At 42.6% G+C, this 25,640-nt stretch overlaps 1 protein-coding gene across 3 annotated transcripts in view; it reads left to right on the forward strand.

Moving 5' to 3' along the window:
* Nucleotides 1-16,885, forward strand: part of LOC309553690 (prostaglandin reductase 1-like) — a 73,996-nt gene extending 57,111 nt beyond the window's left edge. For 2 of the 3 annotated variants that reach the window (XM_082255043.1, XM_082255041.1), the window contains 4 exons: nt 386-541; nt 4,479-4,584; nt 12,796-12,914; nt 16,707-16,885. In XM_082255043.1, the coding sequence (XP_082111169.1) occupies nt 386-541; nt 4,479-4,584; nt 12,796-12,914; nt 16,707-16,817 (492 nt within the window). In that variant the 3' untranslated portion in view covers nt 16,818-16,885. The remainder of the gene's footprint in view (nt 1-385; nt 542-4,478; nt 4,585-12,795; nt 12,915-16,706) is intronic. The other variant, XM_082255042.1, reaches the window with a different exon arrangement.
* Nucleotides 16,886-25,640: the final 8,755 nt, after the last annotated feature.

Here is a 25,640-nt window from a genome sequence, read left to right on the forward strand (position 1 = left end):
CATTAGTCTATGCTATGCAGCTTCCCATTCATTCTTCATTGTGTCTGAGGGCAGGGCTGCTGGGGGCCCAGAGAGAGGCAAGTACTGGAAGCAATCTCATATGCAAGGTCCTTCAGCAAAAAAAGAGATATTAGCAACTGCAGTGATTTACAATATATAACACTGCACATATGACAATCCCAGGATGAAAATGAGGGACACTAGGCAGGTAGACTCTGCCCCCGAGCCTAAATGATTTAAAAATTTCATCATGGTAATTTGTAACACCTTTGAATGTGAAAGCACCTATGTATAATTAAACAGTCCCAAACTGAAAAACTACATTGCAGAGAATAATGATATGGAAATTAAAATTTATATGGAATTATTTTTTGTGTCTAATCAGGGCTGTAAAGTAGTCGGATCTGCTGGCTCGGATGAAAAAGTTTTGTATTTAAAGGAGATTGGGTTTGATGAAGCTTTTAACTATAAGACTGTGAGCTCACTTGAGGAAGCATTGAAGACAGCATCTCCGGGGGGATACGACTGCTACTTTGAGAATGTAAGTCTGCTTGAGCTTCGATAATAAATAAGAAAAAAAATAAAATAAAATTCTGTTTTTCGTTTTTTTTTAAGTTAAAGAACAATTATGGAATGGTCTTTTTTACAGTTACATTGGTCCAGCTTGGACCAATGTAACGATGTATTAGACATACCTGGGCAATGTCTCTGGAACCTGGAAATCACTAAAGTAGACACCGCTATTCCAGTGATCTCAACTTGCTTCCAGGCCTTGTGCCAGCCCGATGCACTGTGAATATAGAAAGTCGACTGTTCGAGAATGCTTTACGTTTTCTGTATGAATGCAAAGCATTCTTTAACTGGACAAGGTGCAGAGCGTGACATCACGTCACCACCTCCACGATCACACTAAAAATCCCATGTCCATAGTTCATAGTCCTTAGTTCATCTCAGGAGTGAGAAAGAGAGGGTGGCTACGTTCCTACATACAGTGGGACCATGGAGAACAAATGTAGCCACCCTCTAGCAGGAAGTTGGATGACGGCATCAAAAAAACAAAGGCATTTGGAGATATGGAAGAGGCTAAGAGCAATACAATGTACTTTTTTTGAGTTGAGAATACATACATGAATAGAATATATTTGTGTTATATACAATCAGCGCTACCTTCCCTTCTATTAATTTAGAAATTTATATGAAACATGATCAAAAATATTTATATGCTAGTGCTTAATTAATCAGTTGCATCTGTACACTCTTTATTGATTCCACCACGCTAAAATATAACATAAAAAATAACCAATATAGCGCAGCACTACAGAACAATATTACCTTCTTTATATTCCTTAGTAGTGTATTAATAATAAAGTCCTTTAAATCCAAAATTCCAATAATACAATAATAAACAAATATCATGTGTACAGTATATGTGTATACAGTATACAGTATAAGTGTATACAGTATCTCACAAAAGTATCCCTCACATTTTTGTAAATATTTTATTATATCTTTTCATGTGACAGTACTGAAGATATGACACTTTGCTATGATGTAAAGTAATGAGTGTACAGCTTGTATAACAGTGTAAATTTGCTGTCCCCTCAAAATAACTCAACACACAGCCATTAATGTCTAAACTGCGGACAACAAAAGTAAGTACACCTCTAGCAAAAAATGTCCACATTGGGCCCAAAGTGTCAATATTTTGCGTGGCCACCATTATTTTCCAGTACTGCCTTAACCCTCTTGGGCATGGAGTTCACCAGAACTTCACAGGTTGCCACTGTAGTCCTCTTCCACTCCTCCGCATGATGACATCACGGAGCTAGTGGATGTTAGGACCTTGCGCTCCTCTACCTTCCATTTGAGGATGCCTCACAGATGCTCAATAGGGTTTAGGTCTGGAGATATGCTTGGCCGGTCCATCACCTTTACCCTCAACTTCTTTCCTAAGGCAGTGGTCGTCTTGGAGGTGTGTTTGGGGTTGGAATACTGCCCTGCAGCCCAGTCTCTGGAGAAAGGGAATCATGCTCTGCTTCAGGATGTCACAGTACATGTTGGCATTCATGGTTCCCTCAATGAACTGTAGCTTCCCAGTGCTAGCAGCACTTATGCAGCCCCAGACCATGACACTCCTACCACCATGCTTGACTGTAGGCAAGACACACTTGTCTTTGTACTCTTCACCTGGTTTCCGCCACACATGCTTGACACCATCTGAACCAAATAAGTTTATCTTGGTCTCATCAGACCACAGGATAAGGCTCTAGTAATCCATGTCCTTAGTCTGCTTGTCTTCAGCAAACTGTTTGCGGGCTTTCTTGTCAATCATCTTTAGAAGAGGCTTCCTTCTTGGAGGCCATGCAGACCAGTTTTATGCAGTGTGTGACGTATGGTCTGAGAACTGACAGGCTGACCCCCCACCCCTTTAATCCCTGCTGGCAGCACTCATACGTCTATTTCCCAAAGACAACCTCTGGATATGACGCTAAGCAGATGCACTCAAGTTTGTGGTCTACCATGGCAAGCCTGTTCTGAGTGAAACATGTCCTGTTAAACCACTTTATGGCTTTGGCCACCATGCTGCAGCTAAGTGTTAGGGTCTTGACAATCTTCTTATAGCCTAGGCCATCTTTATGTAGAGCATAGGCGTGCGCAGAGAGTGTGCCAGGTGTGCCTGGGCACACCCTAATCACTCTGTGCGGTGCCGACTCTCCCTACTGCCTGGCCCCCCCTTGTTGCCCCCCTCCACAGTGCTGCTGGCTTCCCTTCTCTTCTCTCCTCTCCCCTCGGCTGCTGTGGGGCATGTTTCAGAATGGAGAGCGGGGAAAAGGCTAGTCAATATGTAATTTATCGGCCCCTTCCTATTCTAAATGAACACTCTCACTCACTGTGTTCATTCACAAACTGAAGTATAGTAAACACAGTTTACTATGCTTCAGTGTGTTTGAGATTTGAGGTGCACACTCTAATACAATAGGCTGCGCACACCTATGATGTAGAGCAACAATTCTTTTTTTCAGATCCTCAGAGAGTTCTTTGCCATGAGGTGCCATGTTGAACTTCCAGTCACCAGTATGAGAGAGTGAGAGTGATAAAACCAAACTTAACACACCTGCTCCCCATTCACACCTAAGACATTGTAACACTAATGAGTCACATGACACCGGGGAGAGAAAATGGCTAATTGTTCCCTATTTGGACACTTTCACTTAGGGGTGTACTCACTTTTGTTGCCAGCGGTTTAGACAATAATGGCTGTGTGTTGAGTTATTTTGAGGGGACAGCAAATTTATACTGTTATACAAGCTTTACATTCACTACTTTACATTGTGAAAAAGTGTAATTTCTTCAGTGTTGTCACATGAAAAGATATAATAAAATATTTACAAAAATGTGAGGGGTGTACTCACTTTTGTGAGATACTGTATGTTAATCCACCACTGTGCTCTTCAATCAGTGGCCCTCTTGCTAAATTAGAGTGCACACCAACACCAGGTGAAAAGCCTGCTCAACTCACCGACAAATATTACAGGCTACGCTTTACAATCCCTGCGATTCCCCCTGGGTTGGTCAACTTTCTTCCCTCCTGGGATTAGGCACTCCTTTGTATCCCTCTTTCTCAGACGAACCCCATGTCACAAAAAGGCAGCCACATAGTGCTCTCTATTTCAACCGTTTATTAAAAGCCCCCTAATAAAATTCACTTACAAACAAGTACAAGTAAAAGCACTCATATATAACTCGTCAGCTGGCTCACCACTCCACCGTGATCACGGTGGCAGGGTGACGTCAAAGGTTCAGCTGCTCCCTCCTAGACACGTGTCGCCCTCCGATTGGGCTTCTTCAGTAGGTCTCACCTTCTTTGTTTGCATTCTAACATGCTCTATACCTGCATCTAGCAGGATTATGTATTGTTTCTATAGGATGATCTTTGCCCCTGCTACCTTCACTATTATAATCATAAACCCAGACTCCTGGTTGGGACTTGAGGTGCACTGTCAATCTGAATCTCCTTTGTCTCTATGTTGTTGTTCCTATCTTTCCTACTGAGGGTAATAATGTGCAGCTGCAAGCTCATTGTGGCGATTTTTGTCTGTTGTACATTTTACTTGCATCAGAAAGCCCAATAAAGTCATTGTGCCAGAAAAAAAGCAACAGTGTTTAAAACCCTCTCTGCTCTATTCAAAACTAAAAATCAGATGTAGACTGAAGTCAAACATCAAGGCAATACTGTCATTGCAGATACTGCCAGGAAAGGTTGGGAGATGAGTGTATTTTTTGTAGTTTCAAAAGTGTTGGCCACAGATTGTTTGATCAAATCTAGTAGTACCATGTCTGGTCACATCTGAATTGAAAGAGGGCTTCTGATGAAGTTCATTTTATCAAGGTGGTTGTGTGCATTATCCCAGGCACAAGTTTTTCATTGATAAGTAAAATGTAGCCGTAAAGGCTGATCATTTTTTCTTCTGCTATAGGTCGGAGGAAAGTTTGCAGATGCTGCCTTGCAACAAATGAAAGATTTTGGAAGAATTGCTGTATGTGGTGCCATCTCCATGTACAATGATGCAGTGATTACTTCAGGTAGATGAATGTTTTTAATATTTGAAACTGTGCACAAATAGTGTTTCTAAGCATTCTGCAAGTAGATTTTAGACATGAGCAATTCGTTTCTGTCCGAAATACAAATTCAGACAAAGTTTTGGTTTCATTGAAATTTCATTTATTAATTTTCGAATGAATTCCAAATTTTCGGAAAGATTTGAATTCAGATTGGTCAGAAAATAAAAGACTAACTAAAATTCTGTGTGAAGAAGAGCTGGTTGTTAAGCAGGCTGCGTCCTTAACAACCGATGACTCATCAGTTGTCAGCGGAACCTCACGCCAAAATGTAAAGAAAAAAAAAAAATGGCGTGGGGTCCCCCCCACAATCCATACCAGACCCTTATCTGAGCAAAGCACCTTGTCCCCATGTTGATGGGGCAAGGGCCTCTTTCCCCCAACCCTGGGCGCTGGTTGTGGGGATCTGCGGGCGGAGGGGCTTATCGTAATCTTGAACCCCCATTTAACAAGGGGGCCCCCAGATCCTGCCCCCTCCCATGTGAATGAGTATGGGGTACCCTACCCATTCACCAAAAAAGTGTAAAAAGTAAATAAAGACCGTACACAGAATTTTTGACAATTTCTTTATTAAAAAATCAAAAACAATGTCCCCCAGTATGGATCCATTGTCAATCATGCTTCCACCGCCAGACCAGGAATAAAAAAATAAAACCTTTTAGTCTCGTCGAAGGCTTCTTGCGAACTGCCTGCTCCTCCATCTGACATTTCTTAAATAGCTTATGGGTGGAGTCCCCGATGATGTCAGTGGGAGACCACACCCCCTTGTGATGTCACCGACTGTGGCATGATGGGTCGGCGATGTCACAAGGGGCAGGGTAACCCACTGACATCATCAGGTGACACCACCCTTAAGCTATTTAAGAAATGTCAAATGGAGGAGCAGGCAGTCGGCTTGGAGCCTTCAACGAGACACAAGGTTTTGTTTTATTTTTCGGGTCTGGCAGGTGCAAAGGGTGGCGTGATTGATGATGGATCTACATTTAATAAAGGAATTGTGAAAAACTCGTGTACTGTCTTTATTTACTTTTTTGGTGAATAGGTAGGGGTACTATGTATCCCATACTCATTCACATAGGGGGGGTGGCTGGGATCTGGGGGCTCTCTTGTTAAAGAGGACTTCCAGATTCTGAAAACCCCTCTGCCTGCAGACCCCCACAACCAAAGCACATGGGGACAAGGTGCTTTAGGGTGGAGGAGAGCAGAGCCTCCCTGTCCCAAAGCACCCCCCAATGTTGAGGGCATGTGGCCTAGTATGGCTTAGGAGGTGGTGCTCCCCCGCTTCCTTGCCTGCCAGGCTGCATGCTCGGATAAGGGTAGGGTATGGATTTTGGGGGGGGGGGGGGGCAAGGTGTTTTTTTGTTTCTTTTTAGATTTTAGTGTGGTTCCCCTTAAAATTCATACCAAAGGGCCTGGTATGGATTGGGAAAGGGGGGACCCCACGCTGTTTATTTCAGAGTTTTCTATTGCTTGCTGACAGCTGATGAGTCATCGGTTGTTAAAGATGTGGTGGCCAGCTTCTCGGCCCTCTCCCTAACAACCAGCTATTATTCATACAGAATTTAACTTGGTCAATTATGAGGGCCAAGGACGGAGGCCCTGGAAAAACTTCAAAAAAGAGCAGTGGTAGCTGCTTCTATGTAAAATGTAATGAATAGCGTTCAGTGGCGGAGCTAGACTTTTAAAACAGGGGTGGCAAAGGGGTGGCAAGATATTATTTTGGGGGGTCAATATACAAAGTGTCATTTAGTGTCAGATTTGTCCACCGCAATGTCGCAGTCCCTCTAATAATTGCTGATCGCTGCCATTACTAGTAAAAACAATTAAAAAATAAAAAGTTCCATAGTTTGTAGATGTAATAACTTTCTGAAAACCAATCAAAATACACTTAGGATTTTTTACAAAAAATATGTGGCAGAATAAATACATACAGGTGGCGGACAGGATACAGCTGGCGGACAAGATACAGTATGTGGACAGGATACAGCTGGCGGACAGGATACAGCATGCGGACAGGATGCAGTGGCAAACTGCCCCCCCCCCCCCAGGTGTAAAGAAAGATTTAGTGTAATTTCAAAACAAGAAAATACTTAAAACAGCAGCCAATTTACGCAATAATAATCCACAGCATTCGCATCAGTTTCTGCAACAATGATCCCCAGCAATGGTGCTAGCTTATTTAATAACCCCCAGCATTGATGGCAGTGACTGCGATCCCCATGTGAACTGGCTGCAGTGGTTAACTCTCTGGGAGGTTAATTAACCACTTGAGCTCTAGAAGATTTTACCCCCATCATGCAACGCTGTACCCAAATAAAATTTATGTAATTTTTTTACACAAAAAAAAAAAAGCTTTCTTTTGAGGGAATTTGCATACCACTGGTGTGTGTTCGCTTTTATTATGTGAATGAAAAAAGAAAAAAACAATTTTGAAAAAAAAAAATATTTTTTACTTTCTGCTATAAAACATCCAATAAAAAAAAAAAATTCTTCCATAATTTAGACCAAAATGAAATCTGCTGTCTTTAGTAAAAAAATAAGTGTATATTAATGTGTTTGTGTGAAAGCTAAAATGCCTACAAATGAGATATATAATGGAATTTTTTATTTTTTTATATATACTAGAAATGGTGGTGATCAGCAACTTAGGGTCCTTTCACATGGTCCGCATCCGCTGACGGAGTCCGTTCTATTTAGTGGGGAACGATCCGCCGATCCCCGCTGAGCAGGCAGATGACCGCTCCGTCTCCGCTCTGTGTGTGGAGACAGAGGTGTCAGATTCCCGCTGTCCTTTATGGGGGAATCGGATGAGAATGGACCGTCTGTCCATTCTCATCCGATCCCATCTGATCCGCTGGATGGATGGAAAATAGGGTTTCCATCCGTCCGGATTTCATGGATAGGATCGGAAGCGGATAGCAGCGGGTGTCATCCGCTGCCCCTTAGGGATGCATGGAGCATCCAATCAGATCCACCTGAAAAACATACAGGCAGATCTGATCAGATCATTCTTGTGAAAGGACCCTAATAGTGGGACTGTGATCGTGACACGGGCCTGACACTTTGTGGGAACTAACTGCCACATCACCAGTGACACTTATACAGTGATCAGTGATAATACTATACACTGTCACTGTACTAATGACACCGGCTAAGAAGGGGTTAACATCTAGGGGCAATCAAGGGGCTAATTGTGTGCCTAACAATGTGTAATGTGTGCTGCTTTTTACTACAGATCGATTTCTTTATTTTCTCTGCTTTGCAGGGAAAAGAAAGAAAAAGCGATCATTCCCTCTGTAAAGAGCCCTGTATTGATTGTCAACACAGAGCTCTGGGCTGTGATTGGACACAGCCGATCAGCAGGTCTCAGCTGTGAATCATTGGCTGAGATCTGCTGACAGTCTCTTGCTGTGTCAAATCACAGGGGAGTAAGTGGATGGGGGCATGTGCCAGAAACCTTGAAACAGGCAGGGACGTACGCCTGTAGCTGACACCCCATCACAGTACATATACTGCAACGGGTCAGCAAGTGGTTAATTGCCAATGATATTTGTAATATGCAGCACGAGGAGGTAATTCATTTCCACTGGTCATTGATGCATTAGTGACCGACCACCAATGGCAGTAAATTAACCCCTATGTGCTGCATTAGTGGCACCAATGTTAGTGTTAACACTGACACTGGTGTCACTAATGCAGCAAATAGGGGTTAATTAACAGCCATTGGTGGTCGGTCACTAATGCATCAATGACCAGTGGAAATGAATTACCTCCTCGTGCTGCATATTACAAATATCATTGGCAATGAACCTCCCCACAGCCTTAGTCTCTCTCTCCCCAAGCCCCCCCACCCCCCCAATCCTAAGTATTGCTTACTTGTGCCTTACTAGCTTGGTTCATCCTCTGGCAGCCCTGGCAGCACACTCTTCTCCTCTGACTGTGAGTCCTCCTCTCTCTCTCATCCCGCCGGCGCCGGCATCTCAGTGACGTCACGTCAGGGGGGAGTGTCTTTGCTGACAGGGAAGGGGAAGGGCTCTTCTGTTCTAGGCTTGTGCCGAGTGCAGGAGCGCACTCGGCACATCGTTGCAGGCTGCAGCTGCATAGAGCGGATGGTGTGTAGTAGTCATCCACACACACACAGTGTACTCTGCGGACTACGAGCACTTCACCTGCGCCCCCTCCTCTAGTAAATGGTACCGCCCAGGGCGCTCCCCTGTGATTCCTCCGCTCTGCCTCCCTCCCACTGCCTACCAGCTCTCCATCCGAATCCGATCCGCCTCCCTCCTCCCTCCGCAGCTCCCGCCTCCCGTACGGCGATCCTCATCCCCTGTGATTCCTCCGCTGCGGCGCTGTCATCCACCCACCCAGGATTGGGGTGGCAACAGGGGTGGCAAGGATTTCTTCTGGGGTGTCAATTGCCACCCCAGCTAACCCTCTGGCTCCGCCACTGATAGCGTTTCAACACTTCATTTAGAAACAGTTTTGTTAAATCAATTTACTCTCTGTATTTTTTTTTTTTTTTTTATAAAATGTGTTTCTGTCTAACCACTTATTAACTCCTTTTTAACTTCTTCCCCTTAGCTTTTATTTTTCTGCTTTTTTTCTGTTAATATTTATACTTAGTTTTTTCATTTGTTTTTGTGTCATTAAAAATGCATGAAACTGACAAAAAGCCCTTCATTTTACACCTTTTCTACAGAAATTCTAATTACAAAATAAAACACTGGCAAAACTAAACAAGAACACATTGGGGGGGAGGGGGGGATTTACTAAAATCTGGTACATCTATGCATAGAAACCTATCAGCGTTGAGGTCTTATTGTTAAAGCCTTATTAAACAAGCTGAATTTAGATGCTGATTGGCTACCATGCACATGTGCACCATTTTCTGAGTGCTCCAGTATTAGTAAATCTTACCCATTGTTTTTTGTTACATCTTTTTATATATAGATTCCAAAGGAAAACGAGCCAAGTCTATAGGCCCATGAAATTGCTTTGGTCTATAAAGGATGTACAGGTGTGAGAGCTTAACTAGTCAGAGCCTGATAGACTGTGATTAAGGCTGGTCATACATTATACAATTTTCCTACAATTTTCTGTACAATTTTCTTTAGAGTAAAGCCCCATATACACGTACCGATTGTCGGCCGTAAATATTCGGCCGACGACCGATCGGCCAATTGTAGGCTTGTTAGTATGATGCTTTCGACAGCCGACAGCGCATTTTCGGCCGAACAGAATCTGTCGTGCAGGCATTAAAATTGTTGTTGGCCAACACCAGAACGGCCGATTGTTCGCCAGTCAGTACAGATTTCGGCCGACAGACAGCAGATTAGCAAGACTGGGCATGCTCAGAAAAGAAAAAAGACAAGGAAAGTTAACCATCACATGACATCACTTCTGCAGTCGGCTGTTGTTGACCGACAAAATTCGTGTGCAGTCTTTTGCAGTTTTCAACAGACACGACAGACCTGGACAAAAGACGGCCGATCATTCGGCCGACATTCGGTACGTGTGTACGGGGCTTTACCTTCAACTATGTAGTACAAAGACCTGCCTAATTGGTTACGATTGAAAGTGTTGTTTAGTTTTGACCTCATATTATATGTTTTTTGGTAAATCTAACAGAAAATTGTACAAGAAAACTGAACATGTATGGCCAGCCTAAGGCAATGGGGATTTACGCTGCACTTCCACATTATTATGGGTATTAAAAATAAGCCACTGTACAGATGCTGGTTTAAAAGCCACGTACAAGTCTTTAGGGTGACTCCTAAATAGGTGAAGAAAGACAGTTATTGATCCTTTGTGTTTACTTAAAGGCTTCTGTGTGTGACCAGCATGGGACATATATTTATCTTCTTCATGTAGCACAGATCTCAGGTTCCATCTCCCGGCTAGGCACATAGCAGCCAGGCACACAGCATCTCCCAATCACCCGAGTCAGAGAACAGGCTGTGCATGTCTTTTTGTTTTTTCTTTTTTTTTTTCTTTTTGGGTAAGAAATTGGATAGGGTGAGGGTGAGCCTAGGAATACTCCACTAAACTTTAACAACATGCAGTAGAGGACACTAAATCTGAACTGTTCTTTCAGGTTGAAGGCATGGGCATCCGCAGGTAGGGGCAAGGGGGGGCCGATGCCCCCCCCTGGAATCTCAACTTTCCCTTTTTAAGTGGTTGTTAAGCCACTTTATACCATCCTGTCTGGTCTGTTTAATAATCCTATGTGCCTGTGTGTCTGTGTCTGTTTCTCTGTTGTAAAAAAATAAGCCGTTCTTTACCAGTTTTCAGAGGGTCGAGCACCGCTAACATGACCCGTCAGCTCTCTCCTCTCCCCGTCTGACAGCTGCTTGCAGCGGGCAGGGCCAAGGATTCCTCACTGATGTCAGTCGGGAGGGCAGGAGGGGGAGAGGAGGAGAGAAGCTGCGGGTCACGTGAGCGATGAGTTGCGCTCTGAAAACTTGTAAGGAATGGCTAATTTTTATAAAACATAGACACAGGGGCACACAGGAATATTAAACAGATTGTACACAGGATATAAAACTTTACATGAAACTACAGCAGCAGGAGGGGAGGGGGGAGCAGGAGCAGACAGGAAGGGAGAGAGGGTGGAGAGAAGACAGAGGAGGACAGGAGGGCTGTGGATGACGGAGGCACGTAAACCACGGTTTCAGGGCTCAGCAGCCATTATATACCGTGGCAGTTTACAGTGAGGAGGACATAACCAGACAGGATCAGCCAGGTATTTCAGCACTGTACTGTATAACATGCTTTAAGGGAACAGGATCGTTTTTTTTTTTTTTTTTTTTTTTAGGTTAATAAATGTTTTAAAAATAAATGCTGCTGTTTGCTCTTTAAAAATAAATACTCAAAATAAGTGTAATGACTAAGCCCCTCCCCTTCATGACATTGTTGAAAAGGGGCAGAGCATGGGTGACCTTAAAATGATGCCCCCCCTGAAAAAATTTCTGCGGACGCCCATGGTTGAAGGCACCCCCTTTTGAAGGTAAACTGGTACTAGAAAGAGACTCCCCATTAGAAGTATAGTCCTGAATGTATAAAAAAAAGCTCTCCCAAAAGAGGCCAAAGAAAGTCTCTAGGTCCAGAAGGCTGGCACTCGCTGTTTGCTGAATACTGTGTAGCTGCCTGCAGTATCTGTACTTGATTTTTCTGTGCCCTGGATCCTTAGAGGAGCTATCTGCAGTCTTCAGGAGACTAGGCCAGAGGTCCCCCAGCAAAAGCAAAATCGGGGACCAAAAAGGGTTTCTTTGAGTTGTAAGTGAACTCCTAGGAATGCCACAGCCCTCAGGCTGGGATTTACTCCCTCAGGAAACAAAAGACCTCTTCTCTGGGTTCCAGCCCATTTATACCCCTCTTAGCCCCCTCCTGGTCACTCACCATACTGACCAGGGATTGGCTGAAGATGCATTAATCTGCAGGCCAGGGTCTGTATTCTTCCACCCACTATGTCCCAATGCTATCTGGGAAAATAGGGGAAAGTAATCAAGCCTGTACCAATGAAACCCAGAACAGGCTAAACCAACATATTATGCTCTCCCTGACTACAGAGAGGCCAAAAACTAAACTTAAAGTGTTACTAAACCCAGCACCCTGCATTCACTATATCTGGTCTCCCACAGTACACAGAGCATGGAAATACAATTATTTTAGTAAATATAAAATGCTAAATACCTTTTCTCATCAGCAGTATATAGCAGTCTTGTGACTTTTATTAGTGTCTGGTTAAAGCTTGTAGTTTTCGTTCTACTTTGAGTGTCCTATGAGGCTGCATGACCCCTGACCCTCTATCTGGACAATGCTGATTGGCCCTGTGCTGATCACATGCACCCTCCCTTGAAAAAAAAACTCTCTCTCACCTTAAACTGAGCATGTGCAGAGTGCCCCAAAGGCTCTGTAATATTGGGAGATAGAATGGGGGCAGTAAAAGAAAGGGAGGATCAGAGAATACAGGATCAAACAACCTTTTTACATAATCGCAAGATTAACCCCTTAGGTTCCACAGTGAGTATAACAAGCATGCTTTACTGCATATATAGACTGATTTTCCTGTTGTGGGTTTAGTAACACATTAAACACTAGTAGCCTACTGGGGCGCTACATTTATATTTAATCAAAAAATTTCCCATTGATCATGTTGCTGTTTTTTCATTACAGGACCTTACATACAGCCATATATCCTGTTCAAACAACTCCGAATGGAAGGATTTGTTTTGAGTCGCTGGGAGGACAGATATGAGGAAGGTCAAAAGCATCTCCTGCAGTGGATTTTAGAGGTAAGCCTATCTTGGCATATAATACTGTGGGTGTTATGAGGCACATGTGGGCAGAGTTGTGGACAATGTATGTCACCTAGGTTTCCCACATACACAAAGTGAGGTACTCCAGAGTTTGTGAGTGATATGGGGAAAACAAACGTTTTTTTTTTAGAATCCTTATATTTTCTGTTCTGTGACTTGAATCCCAGATGCTTTTTAGAACTTTGGGTGGGGTAAAGCCTCAAGTCCTATGTCCATATCTTACCAGGTAGCCAGACCTCATTATAGGTCTTAGCGGTCTATTGGGCTTGATATATCCAAGCTATCTGCTGTAAGCCTGCTTCTGGGTAAAAAGACTAAGTGGTAAAAGAACACTAAAAAAGAAAGATTGCTGCCTATTTGTGTTGGGGGGAACCCTGTTAGCAAGGAACTGACCTGAGTTTAGTGGCTCAGATGTTTAGTGTGTTTTATGATATAGGCTTGTTGTAAAAAGCCCTCTTGCATTCAAACTGTGTTTGTTTGCTGCCTTATTTATTAAAAGTGCTGGGCAAGCCTCTTGAGCTGTTTCTGGGTGCCCCTGTCTGTCTTGTGTATTGTTTACCACTGTCACTACCAGTTGAGCTTTTCTGTTTAGACCTAGTTTCCACTTGCAGTTGGGAAAAGGGGGATAAAACAGGCGGTTGAGAGGCATTTTTATTGCCCTTGCAACCACCCCCTTAGAATCTGATCTGTGCTGCTGTCGCTGTGCATACCTACCAATCGTCACGGATTCGCTAGGACCATCCCCAGGATCTGTAAGTCCCAAAGTCCCGGTGAATCAAGGCAAAGTTCCGGAGCGAAGCCCAGTGCCAAAACAAGTTTTGGCACTTGACTCGAGTGACTTGCACAGCAGGGGTGCGTTAGCACAGGCACTGGGATCCGCCAAAGGCATATCTCTATATGGCAGCCGGAATCTCTTTCGGCCAGCTGCCTCTCACACTTACAGTGCAGAGCAGCTGAACCTGCCTCCTCGACTGTACACAGACAGGAAGAGGAGGGGGGTGGGGGGGGGGGCACCGCTCTGCATGTGCCGCACCTATTCTGAGGTCTGTAGTAAACACAAAATACATTAGACTTTGCAGAGGAGGGGGACACCGTGACTGGGAAGGCTGGTGTGCAGGCAACAAAGAGGAATACTTGTAGTGATTTTAGGGGTAGGGAGGATATGTGCTAGCGGGAACTTTGAGAGAGGAGAGGACTTGTCTTAGAAGGGGGGGTTGGATATGAAATCTGCCCCCGCACAAGTCCTCTCCCCTCCCAAAGTGCCCCCTAGCACGTATCCTTCCACCCCCAAAAAAGAGATACCAGCTGCCAAAGAGGGGACAATTGAGGCACCTTGGAACCCCAGGAACCCTGCAAGAGATGTGGAGCAATTGCTCTAGGCGCCAAAGCTCCCCTGCCAGGCAAGATAGTGGAGCCAGGCTGGTTCACACCATGATTCGCACAGGAACATAATTGTATAGTCCTGTGCAATTCACATGCAATCCAAGTGTGATTTTAGCCCATTCATTTTAATGAGCTGACATTTTGCCAGAACACACCAAGAGTAGTACATGCACTACTTTAAAAAAAATGCACAGCAACCAGATTGCACGGTATTACTGTACCATGCGATCCTGTGCAGTGCAGGCAAACACATTGTTTTTGCAACCTACATTTGGGATGCTTTTCAGTTAACATTGACACCCACTTCAGATCGCAACTGCAAAGAGTTTTAAACATGGTGCGGGAAATGAGCACAGAACATGGGTTTCCCACAGCCCATTCTGGTGTAAACTGGTCTCACTAAAACTGAAACAGTTGGGAAGTATGCATTTATATTAGAAGGAGAGAGGATTTGTGTTTTAGGGTCTGCACTGGGAGGAGGGTCTGGATGGGAGGATTTCGATAGAACTGGGGGGAGGGAATTTGTGAGAAAGAAAATTTGTGCTGGGGGGATGGGGAATAGGATTTGACCCAGGATGGGGGGTTGTGCTGGAAGGAGTTGTAGGACAGGATTTTTTCTAGGAGGGTAATTTGGGGGTGGGGGGTGGTGATTGTCCTGGAGGGTTTTGAAGAGGAGGAAGAAGGGTTTTTGCTGGGATGGAGAAGTAGGGTGGCTTCATACTAGAAGTGGGGAGAGAATTTGTGTTGGGAGGGGATTGGGGGGTGGAAGAGGATCTGTGCTGGAAAGGGGGATTTGGGGGAGATGATTTGTGCTAGAAGTTGGGAAAAGATTTATGCAGGGAGGAGGAGGATCTGTGCTAGGAGAGGGATTTAGGCTTGAAGAGTGGAGAGAATTTTTGCTGGAAGAAGTTATTCGGGGGGATTTGTTGTGCTGGAAAGAGAGATTGGGGGGGGGGGTTGTGCTGGGGGTAATATGACGGGGGGGATTGGGTGGGGGAGGATTTATTTTAGAATTGGGGGTTGTGCTGGGATGGAGGATTTAGGGGATGGAAGAGAATCTTTTTTTGAAAGGGGTACTAGGGGGAAGAATGATTTGTGTTTTGAGGGGGAGAATTTGCCTGGGAGGATTTGTTCTCGGAGGAGGAGAGAGGATTTGTCATCAGGGGGAGTGCAGATAAGTCCTAGATGGGGTGGGGGAGTTTTGCCCTTTTTGTACTCCTGGCTCTTACTATGCATTATACACTTCTGTCCTCTGCATTCCATGGATAACACTCCTGTCCCCTGCAATATGTGCATTACACTCCTGTTCACTGCCGTCTGTGCCTTATGTACTCCTGGACCATGCTCTCTGTGTGTTATGTACTCCTAAACCCATCACTGAATACAGCACTCTGCAATACATACTCCTAAACCTTGAAGACACTGGACCCTGCAGTCTGCGTTACGTAGCCTAAACCTGACACTGACTGCAGCACCCCCTAACCCCTGCACTCTGCATTACACACTCCTGCACTACATACACAATACTTCTCACCAAAGTGTTCAATTGCCTCAACAGTTGCTAGTTGCTATACAGTCCCTGACTATTTTAATGAAGTTATTTTTTAAGCTAGGCTCAGACAATGCAATCAAAGCATATTTTATAGGTACAAGGAAGCCCAGGTTTTGTTTAACCACATCCCTTAAGCCCCTCCCACTGTTAAGAGTTGGACCTCTCCCACATTTTGCCACGTCACGTGTCCCTCAATTATCCCTCATTCTGAAGTTCAAAGGTTTGGAAGGTAGGACTGTGTGATGAGGATTGTGGCAGCTGTAGACACTCAATTATGCAAGGATGAGAAGATAAAAACACACAGACACACACTTTAAACAGCAGAGGGAAAAATTTGTTAGTTCTGGTCAGGAAGTGTTAAAAAATAGTGTTGAGACACTTCAGAAAAAAAAATTACAGTGTCCTAAAAGTAAATTTGCCTTACAATGAATTCGGTGTGAAGTTTAAACTTTTTACTGCTTGCCGCACCAGTTTTTTATGATTTCCATTAGTATAAGTGTTTAAAGTGAGGAACAGTAAAATAAACAGTTTGCAATTATATGAAATAAAAAAAAATTTAAAAAAAGCCTGCATATACACTGAGTTTCTACTCTCGTTTTTGTATTTAACAGATATCACAAATAAAAGAAGTTTATTGTTGGAGTTTTTTTTTTTCCACATTATAACTTTTATTAATTTCATTCAATTTTACACAACATTTAAAATGACAGAGATTATAATATCATTGGAGTTTATATACACTTTAATACAGTACCTTTTAAAAAAAAATATATATATTATTTTTAATTGTATATTTAAAAGGTGACATAAGCTGTTCACATTTTTTTTTTCAGGGCAAATTGAAATATCGCGAACACATCACCAATGGATTTGAGAACATGCCAGCGGGATTCATAGGAATGCTCAAGGGAGAGAACATTGGGAAAGCAATTATCAAAGTGTAGATTTTCATTCATAGAAAAAAAAAACACGGTAGCTACTTTTGCGGTCTTGTCTGGGGGCCCCATTATGCTCCCTTGACTCCCATTATGCTGACCTACAAAGCAGGCTGCATGGATGACTCACGGTTCTGAAAAAATGTGCCTTTAAAAACAAATCGGCAGTGACAGCCACCTTACTTCTGCTCGGACAGATTACCTTCAATAAACCATAATTGAATCGTAAAGAAAAAAAAAAGTCATATGTGCCTATGCATTTATAATAAAATAGCTATCCATTAAAAAAAATGTGTTTTGACCACATTTAACCACTTTACCACCGGAGGATTTTCCTGCTTTACGTCCAGGCCACTTTTTGCAACTTGGCACTGCGTGACTTTAACTGACAATTGCGCAGTCATACCCAAACAAAATTTATGTCCTTTTTTTCCCCACAAACAGAGCTTTCGTTTGGTGGTATTTGATCACCTCTGCGCTTTTCATTTTTTGCGATATTAATAAAAAAATGAGCGAAAATTTTGCAAAAAAATTTACATTTTCTACTTTGACAGTTAAAAAATATCCAATATATTCAATTTTTGTCATATATTTAGGCCAAAATGTATTTAGCTACATGTCTTTGACAAAAAAATTCTCAATGAGCGTATTTTTAATGTTTCCTTTCAGTATCAGTGAAATGTATGTAGTTTACAAGATATGTGACTGGTTTGACAAGAAAAAAAAGTAGGAAAAAATCTGCATGTCCTAATAAAGTAGTTACTATGTAGTCATACTTTCTAGGAGAAGAAGCATGCTCGTGGCCAGTGTGCAGTTTGACATGAAGCTATAACCCCCCTATCCACCAATAATATATACCAGTGGTGGTCAATTTGAAATAAAAGAGGGCCTCAAGTGTGGCTCTGACACCTCCACAGGGCTGCACAATAGCAGCACATTTTCACACCTCAACACCCAAAAACTTTGACCCATCTGCAATACCAACACCCAGCATTGGTGTCAGTGGGGTTTATTTACTAAAGGTAAATTCACTGTGCACTATAAGTGCACTGCAAGTGCATTTGGAGGTGCAGTCGCTGTACATCTGAGGGGGGCATGCAAGGAAAATAAAAAACTGCATTTTTGCTTGCACATGATTGGAAGATAGAAATCAGCAGAGCTTCCCCTCATTTCAGATCTTCCCCTCAGATCTACATGACTGCACTTCCAAGTGGACTTTCAGTATACTTCCAAGTGCATGTGCAGTGCACTTGTAATGCACAGTGGATCTGCCTTTAATAAATCAACCCCAATGTGTGCAATATTAGAATCCCACATTGGTGTTGGTATTAATAAACCCCCCCCCCATTATTGGTGAACCTGAACCCCCCTGCATTGGTGGTTACAGTTGCAGTGAGAGTTAATTCTCCTACATTGCTAGTCATTGGAAGTGAAATTTAACCTCCCCCCTGCATGAAATTTACCCCCATACATTGGTGGTCAGTGGCAGTGAGAGTTAACTCCCCCCCATCTGCCCTGCATTGGTGGTCATGGCAGAGAAAGTTAAACTGGTATTACCAGTTCGGCTTTTTTTAAAAAGATAACAAACATGGTATACTTGTCTGCTCTGTGTAGTGGCTTTGCCCCGATCCTCTTCTTCTTGGGTCCCCCGCTGGCGCTCCTGGCTCCTCCCCCTTTTCCAGTGCCCTCAATAGCAATCCACTGGCTATGGGGGAACTGATGCAGGCTCGCTTACGTACCCATAAGACACATGGTCCCACCCCTGCTCTCTTCTCATTGGCTCACTGGCAATGCATGAAGGTAAAAAAACCTTCAGCCTTTACAACCACTTTAAGTCCCCCTTCCCCAGGCATTAGTGGTTATACTGTAGCAGTGAAAGTTAACCCCCATTGGTGATCACACACTCCCATGCCACTCTCTCCCTCTTTCCAGCCTGGGATTTTACTTGTACTGTGGGAGGAGGTAACTGAGCTGTCAGCCCACAATGCAGTCTCTCTCATTCAGTGCCAGGAGCTGGAACACAAAGAGTGTTCTAGCACCCCACTGCCACTCTGCTTTCTGTATGGTGCCCAGGGATATACATGGAGTGAACCAATCTTGAGGTTTTATAGTTAAGAACAGTATACAGTGAAACTGGGTACAAAACAAGAAAGAAAACACTAGATTATGTACAAATGTATAGTGTATAATACTGCTAAGAACGTGGCAGATGCTGGGTACAAGTAAATTTCAGTCCTTTTAGCGATACTGCCACTAAGAGAAAACAAAGATCAAGTTCTTCACCGAATATGTGCCAAAGATGATTGCTGGCTCCTATTTCCTCTTCCTGAAGACTGGGCTCATAGGAGCTTGGAGACCCTATAGGAGTCAAATACTGCTAAAACTGTAACTAGTGCTTTTTGACCACTAGATAGAGCCCAAGTTTAAAAGTGGAGCACTAGATGGAGCAAAGTTTAAAAGCAAAAATGCTGTATATTTATAGTATGTGGCCATTAACCACTTGACCTCCAAAAGGTTTTACCCCCTTAACCTTTTCAGCTCCAGAAGGTTTTACCCCCTTAATGACCAGGTAACTTTTTGCGATCCGGCACTGCGCTGCTTTAACTGACAATTGCGCGGTCGTGCGACGTTGCACCCAAATAAAAATTATGTCCTTTTTTTCCCACAATTAGAGCTTTCTTTTGGTGGTATTTGATCACCTCTGCAGTTTTTATTTTTTTGAGCTATAATAAAAAAAAAAAAAAAAACTGACAATTTAAAACTTTCTGCTATAAAAGATATCCAATAAAGAAATCTAAAAATTTTAATTTCTTTATCAGTTTAGGCCAATTTGTATTCTGCTACATATTTTTGGTAAAAAAAAAATCCCAAACAGAGTATATTGATTGGTTTGTGCAAAAGTTGTAGCATCTACAAACTATGGGATAGATTTATGGACTTTTTATTTTTTTTGTGTTTTCATTAGTAATGGCGGCGATCAGCGATTTTTAGCGGTACTGCGACATTATTACATTATTACAGTGACACTAATACAGTGATCAGTGTTAAATATATGCACTGTTACTGTATAAATGACACTGGCAGGGAAGGGGTTAACACCAGGGGCACTCAAAGGGTTAAGTGTGCTCCTAGGGAGTACTTTTTTACTGTGTGAGGGGGGGGGGGGTGAACTGACTGCAGAAAGAAAGAGATCCGTGTTCCTGATTAGTAGGAACACAAGATCTCTCTCTTCCTGTGTGACAGAGCGGCGGTCTGACTTGTTTACATAGGCAGACCACCTTTCTGTCATTCTCCTGAACAATCGCGGGTGGCCCTCTAGAGCCTTTCTAAAAATTGTGTAAAGGTATGAGATTTTGCGCTTAAGGGCCGCCCTGCCATAGTAAATGTACGTGTGGTGGTCCTTAAGTGGTTAATGACTAGGGCATTTTTTGCTATTCATCACTGTGCTACTTTACTTGGCAATTGCATGGTCATGCAACAATGTACTCAAATTAAATTGTTATATTTTTTTCTCACAAACAAGGCTTTCTTTTGGTGGTATCTAATCACCACTGAGATTTTGTATTTTTTGCTATATAAACAAAAAAATACTGAAAATGTTGAGAAACAAAACACGTTTTAAAATTTTGCAAACAAAAATCAGTGTTTATAAATTTAGGGCAAAATGTATTCTGTTACACTTCTTTGTACAAATAACCCAAGTCAGTGTATATTTTTTAGTCTGAGTCCATAAACTATAATATATCTGTTTGAAATTTGATCAATCCTGATTTACTGATGGCATATCTTATTTCTTGAGGCCCTTAAAATGCCAGGACAGTGCAAATACCCCCCAAATTACCCCTTTTTTTGGAAAGTAGACATTCTAAGGTATTTAGTAAGAGGCATAAAGTTGTAATTTTTTTGTCATAATATTTTGAAAAATTAAGAAAATAAATAAAATGTATTTGTTTGTTCACATTTTTTTTTTTTTACACACTGTCACCAGTGCAGTACAGCATCACCATATGACTGGTGTGACATTGATCAGATCAGATCAGGGATACTGAGTGGTGACATTATGTATAAAATAAATAAATTAATAAATATTTGTTTCAATTTTTATTTTCTCTTTTTTAAAATATTTTTAAATTCTCTCACCAGAGTAGTTCAGCGTCACCATAGTGACACTGTACAACTCTGGGGGGTGATCAGGGATTTTTTTTTTACACTGTGATTGATTGTTACAGTGATGCTAACTGTCATGAATGGCTTCCATGTATGACTCATTGCTTACTTTTGTGATGCTGTGATTGGCCCACAGCTATCACATGGTAAAGGGTGCTGTGATTGGCCCAGGTACCATGTGATCGCTGGTGTCTAATCACAGCTCACACACAGTAGTAAACAATCATAGCTCCCAACTGTCCCTGATTTCGAGGGACTGTCCCTCTTTCCTTCTCATTTGTCCCTCATTTTGGTCAGATCTATATAGTTGTATATAAAATGCACTACTTACATATCAAAAAGTGTTTCCCAGTGCTAAATCTTTCATCCAATTTCTAAATTGCTGCATTTGTAACCTTTAAAAGCATATTTAAAGGAATAGTAGTGGTAAAAAAGCCTAACAATATACAACAATTTCCACCAAATACACTTCTAGTCACTATGGATGTAGAATCGCTGTATAGTAACATCCCTCACAAGGATGGATTGGCTGCATGTCACAGATTCTTATCATCCTCACCAAACCACAAATACAGTGCTGAGGATGTTACACAGCTCATCTAATTCATTCTTACACACAACTACTTCACTTTCAATAATGACATCTATCTCCTGTATGGGTACTGCTATGGGAAGTAAAATGACACCCCGGTATGCAAACTTATTTATGGCTGATTTGGAGGACAAATTCCTGAACAGCATACAACATAAGCCAAACAGATATTATCGCTATATTGATGATATTTTCATCATATGGACAGAAGGTGAGGAAAATCTCAAACAATTTATTTAATTGATCAACACCTTTCACCCATCTATCAAACTTAAAATGGATTTTTCTAGCAGGCATGTCAACTTCCTAGACACCACAGTATACATCAGGGATGACAAGCTTCATACTTCCATATACAGGAAACCGACTGACCGATGCAGCTATCTCCACAGTTCCAGTTTTTACCCCCAACACACTAAACGGGCTATCATACACAGCCAGGCCATCAGATACCACCGAATATGTTCAGACCCAGAAGACAGAGATAAACATCTCAGAACACTAGCAAACTCCTTCCATAAGAAAGGTTATAAAAACAAAACCATCAACACCGGCATAAACACAGCCTTGAAAACCCAAAGAGAAAATCTTCTCCAATACAAAGAGAAAAAAACAAATAACCGTGTACCTCTAGTCACCACATACAATCCAGGACTAGAAGGGATAAGAAAGATAATCAAAGATTTACAACCCATCATAACAGAAGATGAAACTCTGAAAGGAATATTCCAACAACCTCCAATACTGGATTTCAGACAACCACCCAACCTCAGACATAAACGAATCAGCAGAAAACTTCATTCTGATTATGAAGTCGCAAATAATGGGAGCAAACCCTGCCACAAAAAACGCTGCAAACTGTGCAACCAGATCAATCTGTCTAAAAGTGTCACACACACAAATGGGACCTTCAATATAACAGGATCATACAACTGCACCTCCAGTAATGTTGTGTACCTCATCCAATGCAAAAGATGTAACAAAGGATCTTATGTAGACGAAACAGGACAGAAGTTGCAAGCGAGGATGAATTTGCACAGACATACCATCAAGGAACATAAAGAAGATAGTTTCTGCACACCTGTGGGACATCATTTTTCACAACCAGACCACACTATAGAAGACCTCAATGTTTTAGTTCTTAAAGGGAATTTCAGAACTATCCAGGAAAGGAAAACTTTTGAATTAAGAATGATACTTCTTTTTGACACAAAAAATAATGGCTTAAATTTAGATATGGGTTTCCTTACTCATTATCCTACAGTTTTACGACCCCCTCTGTGACTATCCCCCCCACCTTCCCCCTGTCTTCAGCTCTCCCTCTGTCTTATCTCACTAACTATGCTAGTTTTATTACCATTGCCAGTTAAATTTGTTTATGTTTCTTTGGTTTTCTCTTTTTTTTCCTTTGGCTTAGAGATTTTGTGTTTTTTTTAACATTTTGTGAATCAGTACTGCTTGGAATTGAAGAAGGGGACATACCCCGAAAGCTTGTCCTGAAAAATTGTATGTTAGGGTCCTTTCACACGGCCGCTCCGTGTGTCCGCAAATCATCCTATTTTTTTGCGGATGATTTGCGGACATAATGTAAGTGAATGGCACTGTGGATGTCAGCGGAATACCATCCGCTGACATCCGATTTTCCTCCTTTCAGTTCTGTTCCGTTTTTTGGAACGGAACAGAACCCTATTTTTTCTTCCGTGTAAAAAACAGAAAGGAAGGAAAATCGGATGTCAGCGGTATCATCCGCTGACATCCGCAGTGCCATATACTTACATTATGTCCACATATCATCCGCAAACGGATGGGATGATATGCGGGCACACGGAGCGGATGACACAAATGTCATCCGCTCCGTGAAAAAAAAAAAAAAAGTCCCGCAGTGGACTAAAGCAGCGGAGCGGCCGTGTGAAAGGACCCTTAGTGCAAATAAAAAAAGTATCACGGACAGTACTCAATTGTCTCTGTCGCAATGCACTAATACGGCTACAATGACCTCAAGCATGATTAATCATAAAACCAAATATATTTTGCAAGCTTGCTCTGAATATAATATAATTTAAATGAGTGCCGAATTATGAATGGAATAATTATCTAACAGTGTATGGATTACTTTTTGAGAATAAGAATATTGTTTAGTGTCACTTGAATTTAAATAAAGGTAAAAAAATATAAGCTCAATAAAATGAAAAAAAAATAATAATTTTTTTTGAACATGATTGATGCCACACATTTTATATATTGCTGTGCACACTAGAGTGTGAGCAAAATTATAGGTAAGTTTATGAGCTGTAAAACTTCTTAAGTGTGGCCTATGGACAATATGGGGTAGCATAGTTTTTAAGTGATTCGTGGGCACAGTCAATTTTAAGGATTGACATATTTGGCATCTATTTACTCGATACAACCTCATCTTTTATGATGGTTAGAAGCATATCAGGAAAAATCCTTGTAAATGCAATCAATATTATTCCCTAGAAAATGTTTGCAGTTAGGGAAGCAAATATTGGAAATAAAGACCCACAGACAGAAATACTGCTTAAAGCGGAGTTCCGGGCACAAAATCTACCTTTTTTTTTGTGCCCATCCGCTTGGTCTCCTTTACCTGAAAAGGAATTGGATAGTTAGGCATTTTTTTTTTCACTCACCTTGTAATTGTAGATAGAAAATACTCACCTCAGTGTACTCCCTCCCTCTGAGCCGCGGCTCCGTCGTCACTTCCTGTCCTGCGATGATTCCTGGGAGCTCCCAGGAATCAATGCAACGGCACCGGCCCCGCTCGTCACTTCCGGGGCGACGCCGCATTCCCTGCTAAACAGCTTCTGGGCGCCGCACCGGAAGTGACGAGAGGGGCCGGTGCAGGCGCATTCTGGGGGAAGAGGACGCCGAAGAGGATCGCGCTGGCTTCAGCTGCCTACAACAGAGATGGCAACGCTGGAGAAGAAGTTTTAAAAGTGAGTATTTCTTCTAAAAGGTAAGTGCGAACCGGGACAGATCAGAGGCTAGCCATTGTGAAATGTACTAGCCCTGACTGTCCCGGGGGTATGTTTGTTGAAAAATGGTTTCTGTGCCCGGACCTCCGCTTTAACACAGCAGTATTATTTGAACAATAAATAGGTGACAGATGTAAGGTAATGCTGTCAGGTGAGGCCCCCCAGTTCCTCCAGTACATACCAGAAGCTAGCCCTTGTGACACCAGGTTGCAACCTGTCTATACTTATAGGAGTGTTGGGGTAACTTTGTTGCCAGCTTGGGAACTCTGTGTTCTTACAAAAATGTCGGCCCCTGTGACACCAGCTGGGAACCCAACTGTTCTTACAGAGGTGTGGAGTTACTGTTGCACCGCCAGAAGAATTGTCTGTACCTGTAGAAGTCTGGGTCATTGTTACACTAGCCAGGGACCTGTCTGTAATTTGAGAAGTGTGGGGTCCCTTCGACCCTGGCTGTGGACCTCTCTGTACCTATAGAGGTGTAGGGTCACTGTAACTGTGTTGCCAGATGGGGACTGGTCTGTATTTATAGAAGTGTGGGGTTACTTTCACCTCAGCTTGTGTCTCATCTAGTCTGATAGAAGTGTGGAGCTACTGTGATACCAGCTAGGGACCTGCCTGTAATTGTAGAAGTATAAGGTAACTGTGACACCCGCTGGGATTTATCTGTACTAAAAGAAGTGTGGGGTCACTGTTATACCAGCTGGGACTCATCTGTACTAATAGATGTGTGGGGTCACTATGACAGCAGCTGGGACTCATCTGTATTAATAGATGTGTGGGGCCACTGTGGCACCAGCTGGGACTCATCTGTACTATTAGATGTGTGGGGTCACTGTGACATCAGTTGGGACTCATCTGTACAAATAGATGTATGGTGTCCCCCCCTCCTGAACCATATCAGGCCACATGCCCTCAACATGGGGGGGTGCTTTGGAGCGAGGGGGCCTCTTCCCCACAACCCTGGCGAGTGGTTGTGCAAGTCTGCAGATGGGGGGCTTATCAGAATCTGGAAGCCCCCTTTACCAAGTCTGCCCCTTACCCTATGTAAATGAGTATGGGGTACATAGTACCCCTACTCAT

The sequence above is a fragment of the Pelophylax lessonae genome (assembly GCF_965119305.1).
Source record: "Pelophylax lessonae genome assembly, chromosome: 1".
NCBI classification, from domain to species: Eukaryota; Metazoa; Chordata; class Amphibia; order Anura; family Ranidae; genus Pelophylax; species Pelophylax lessonae.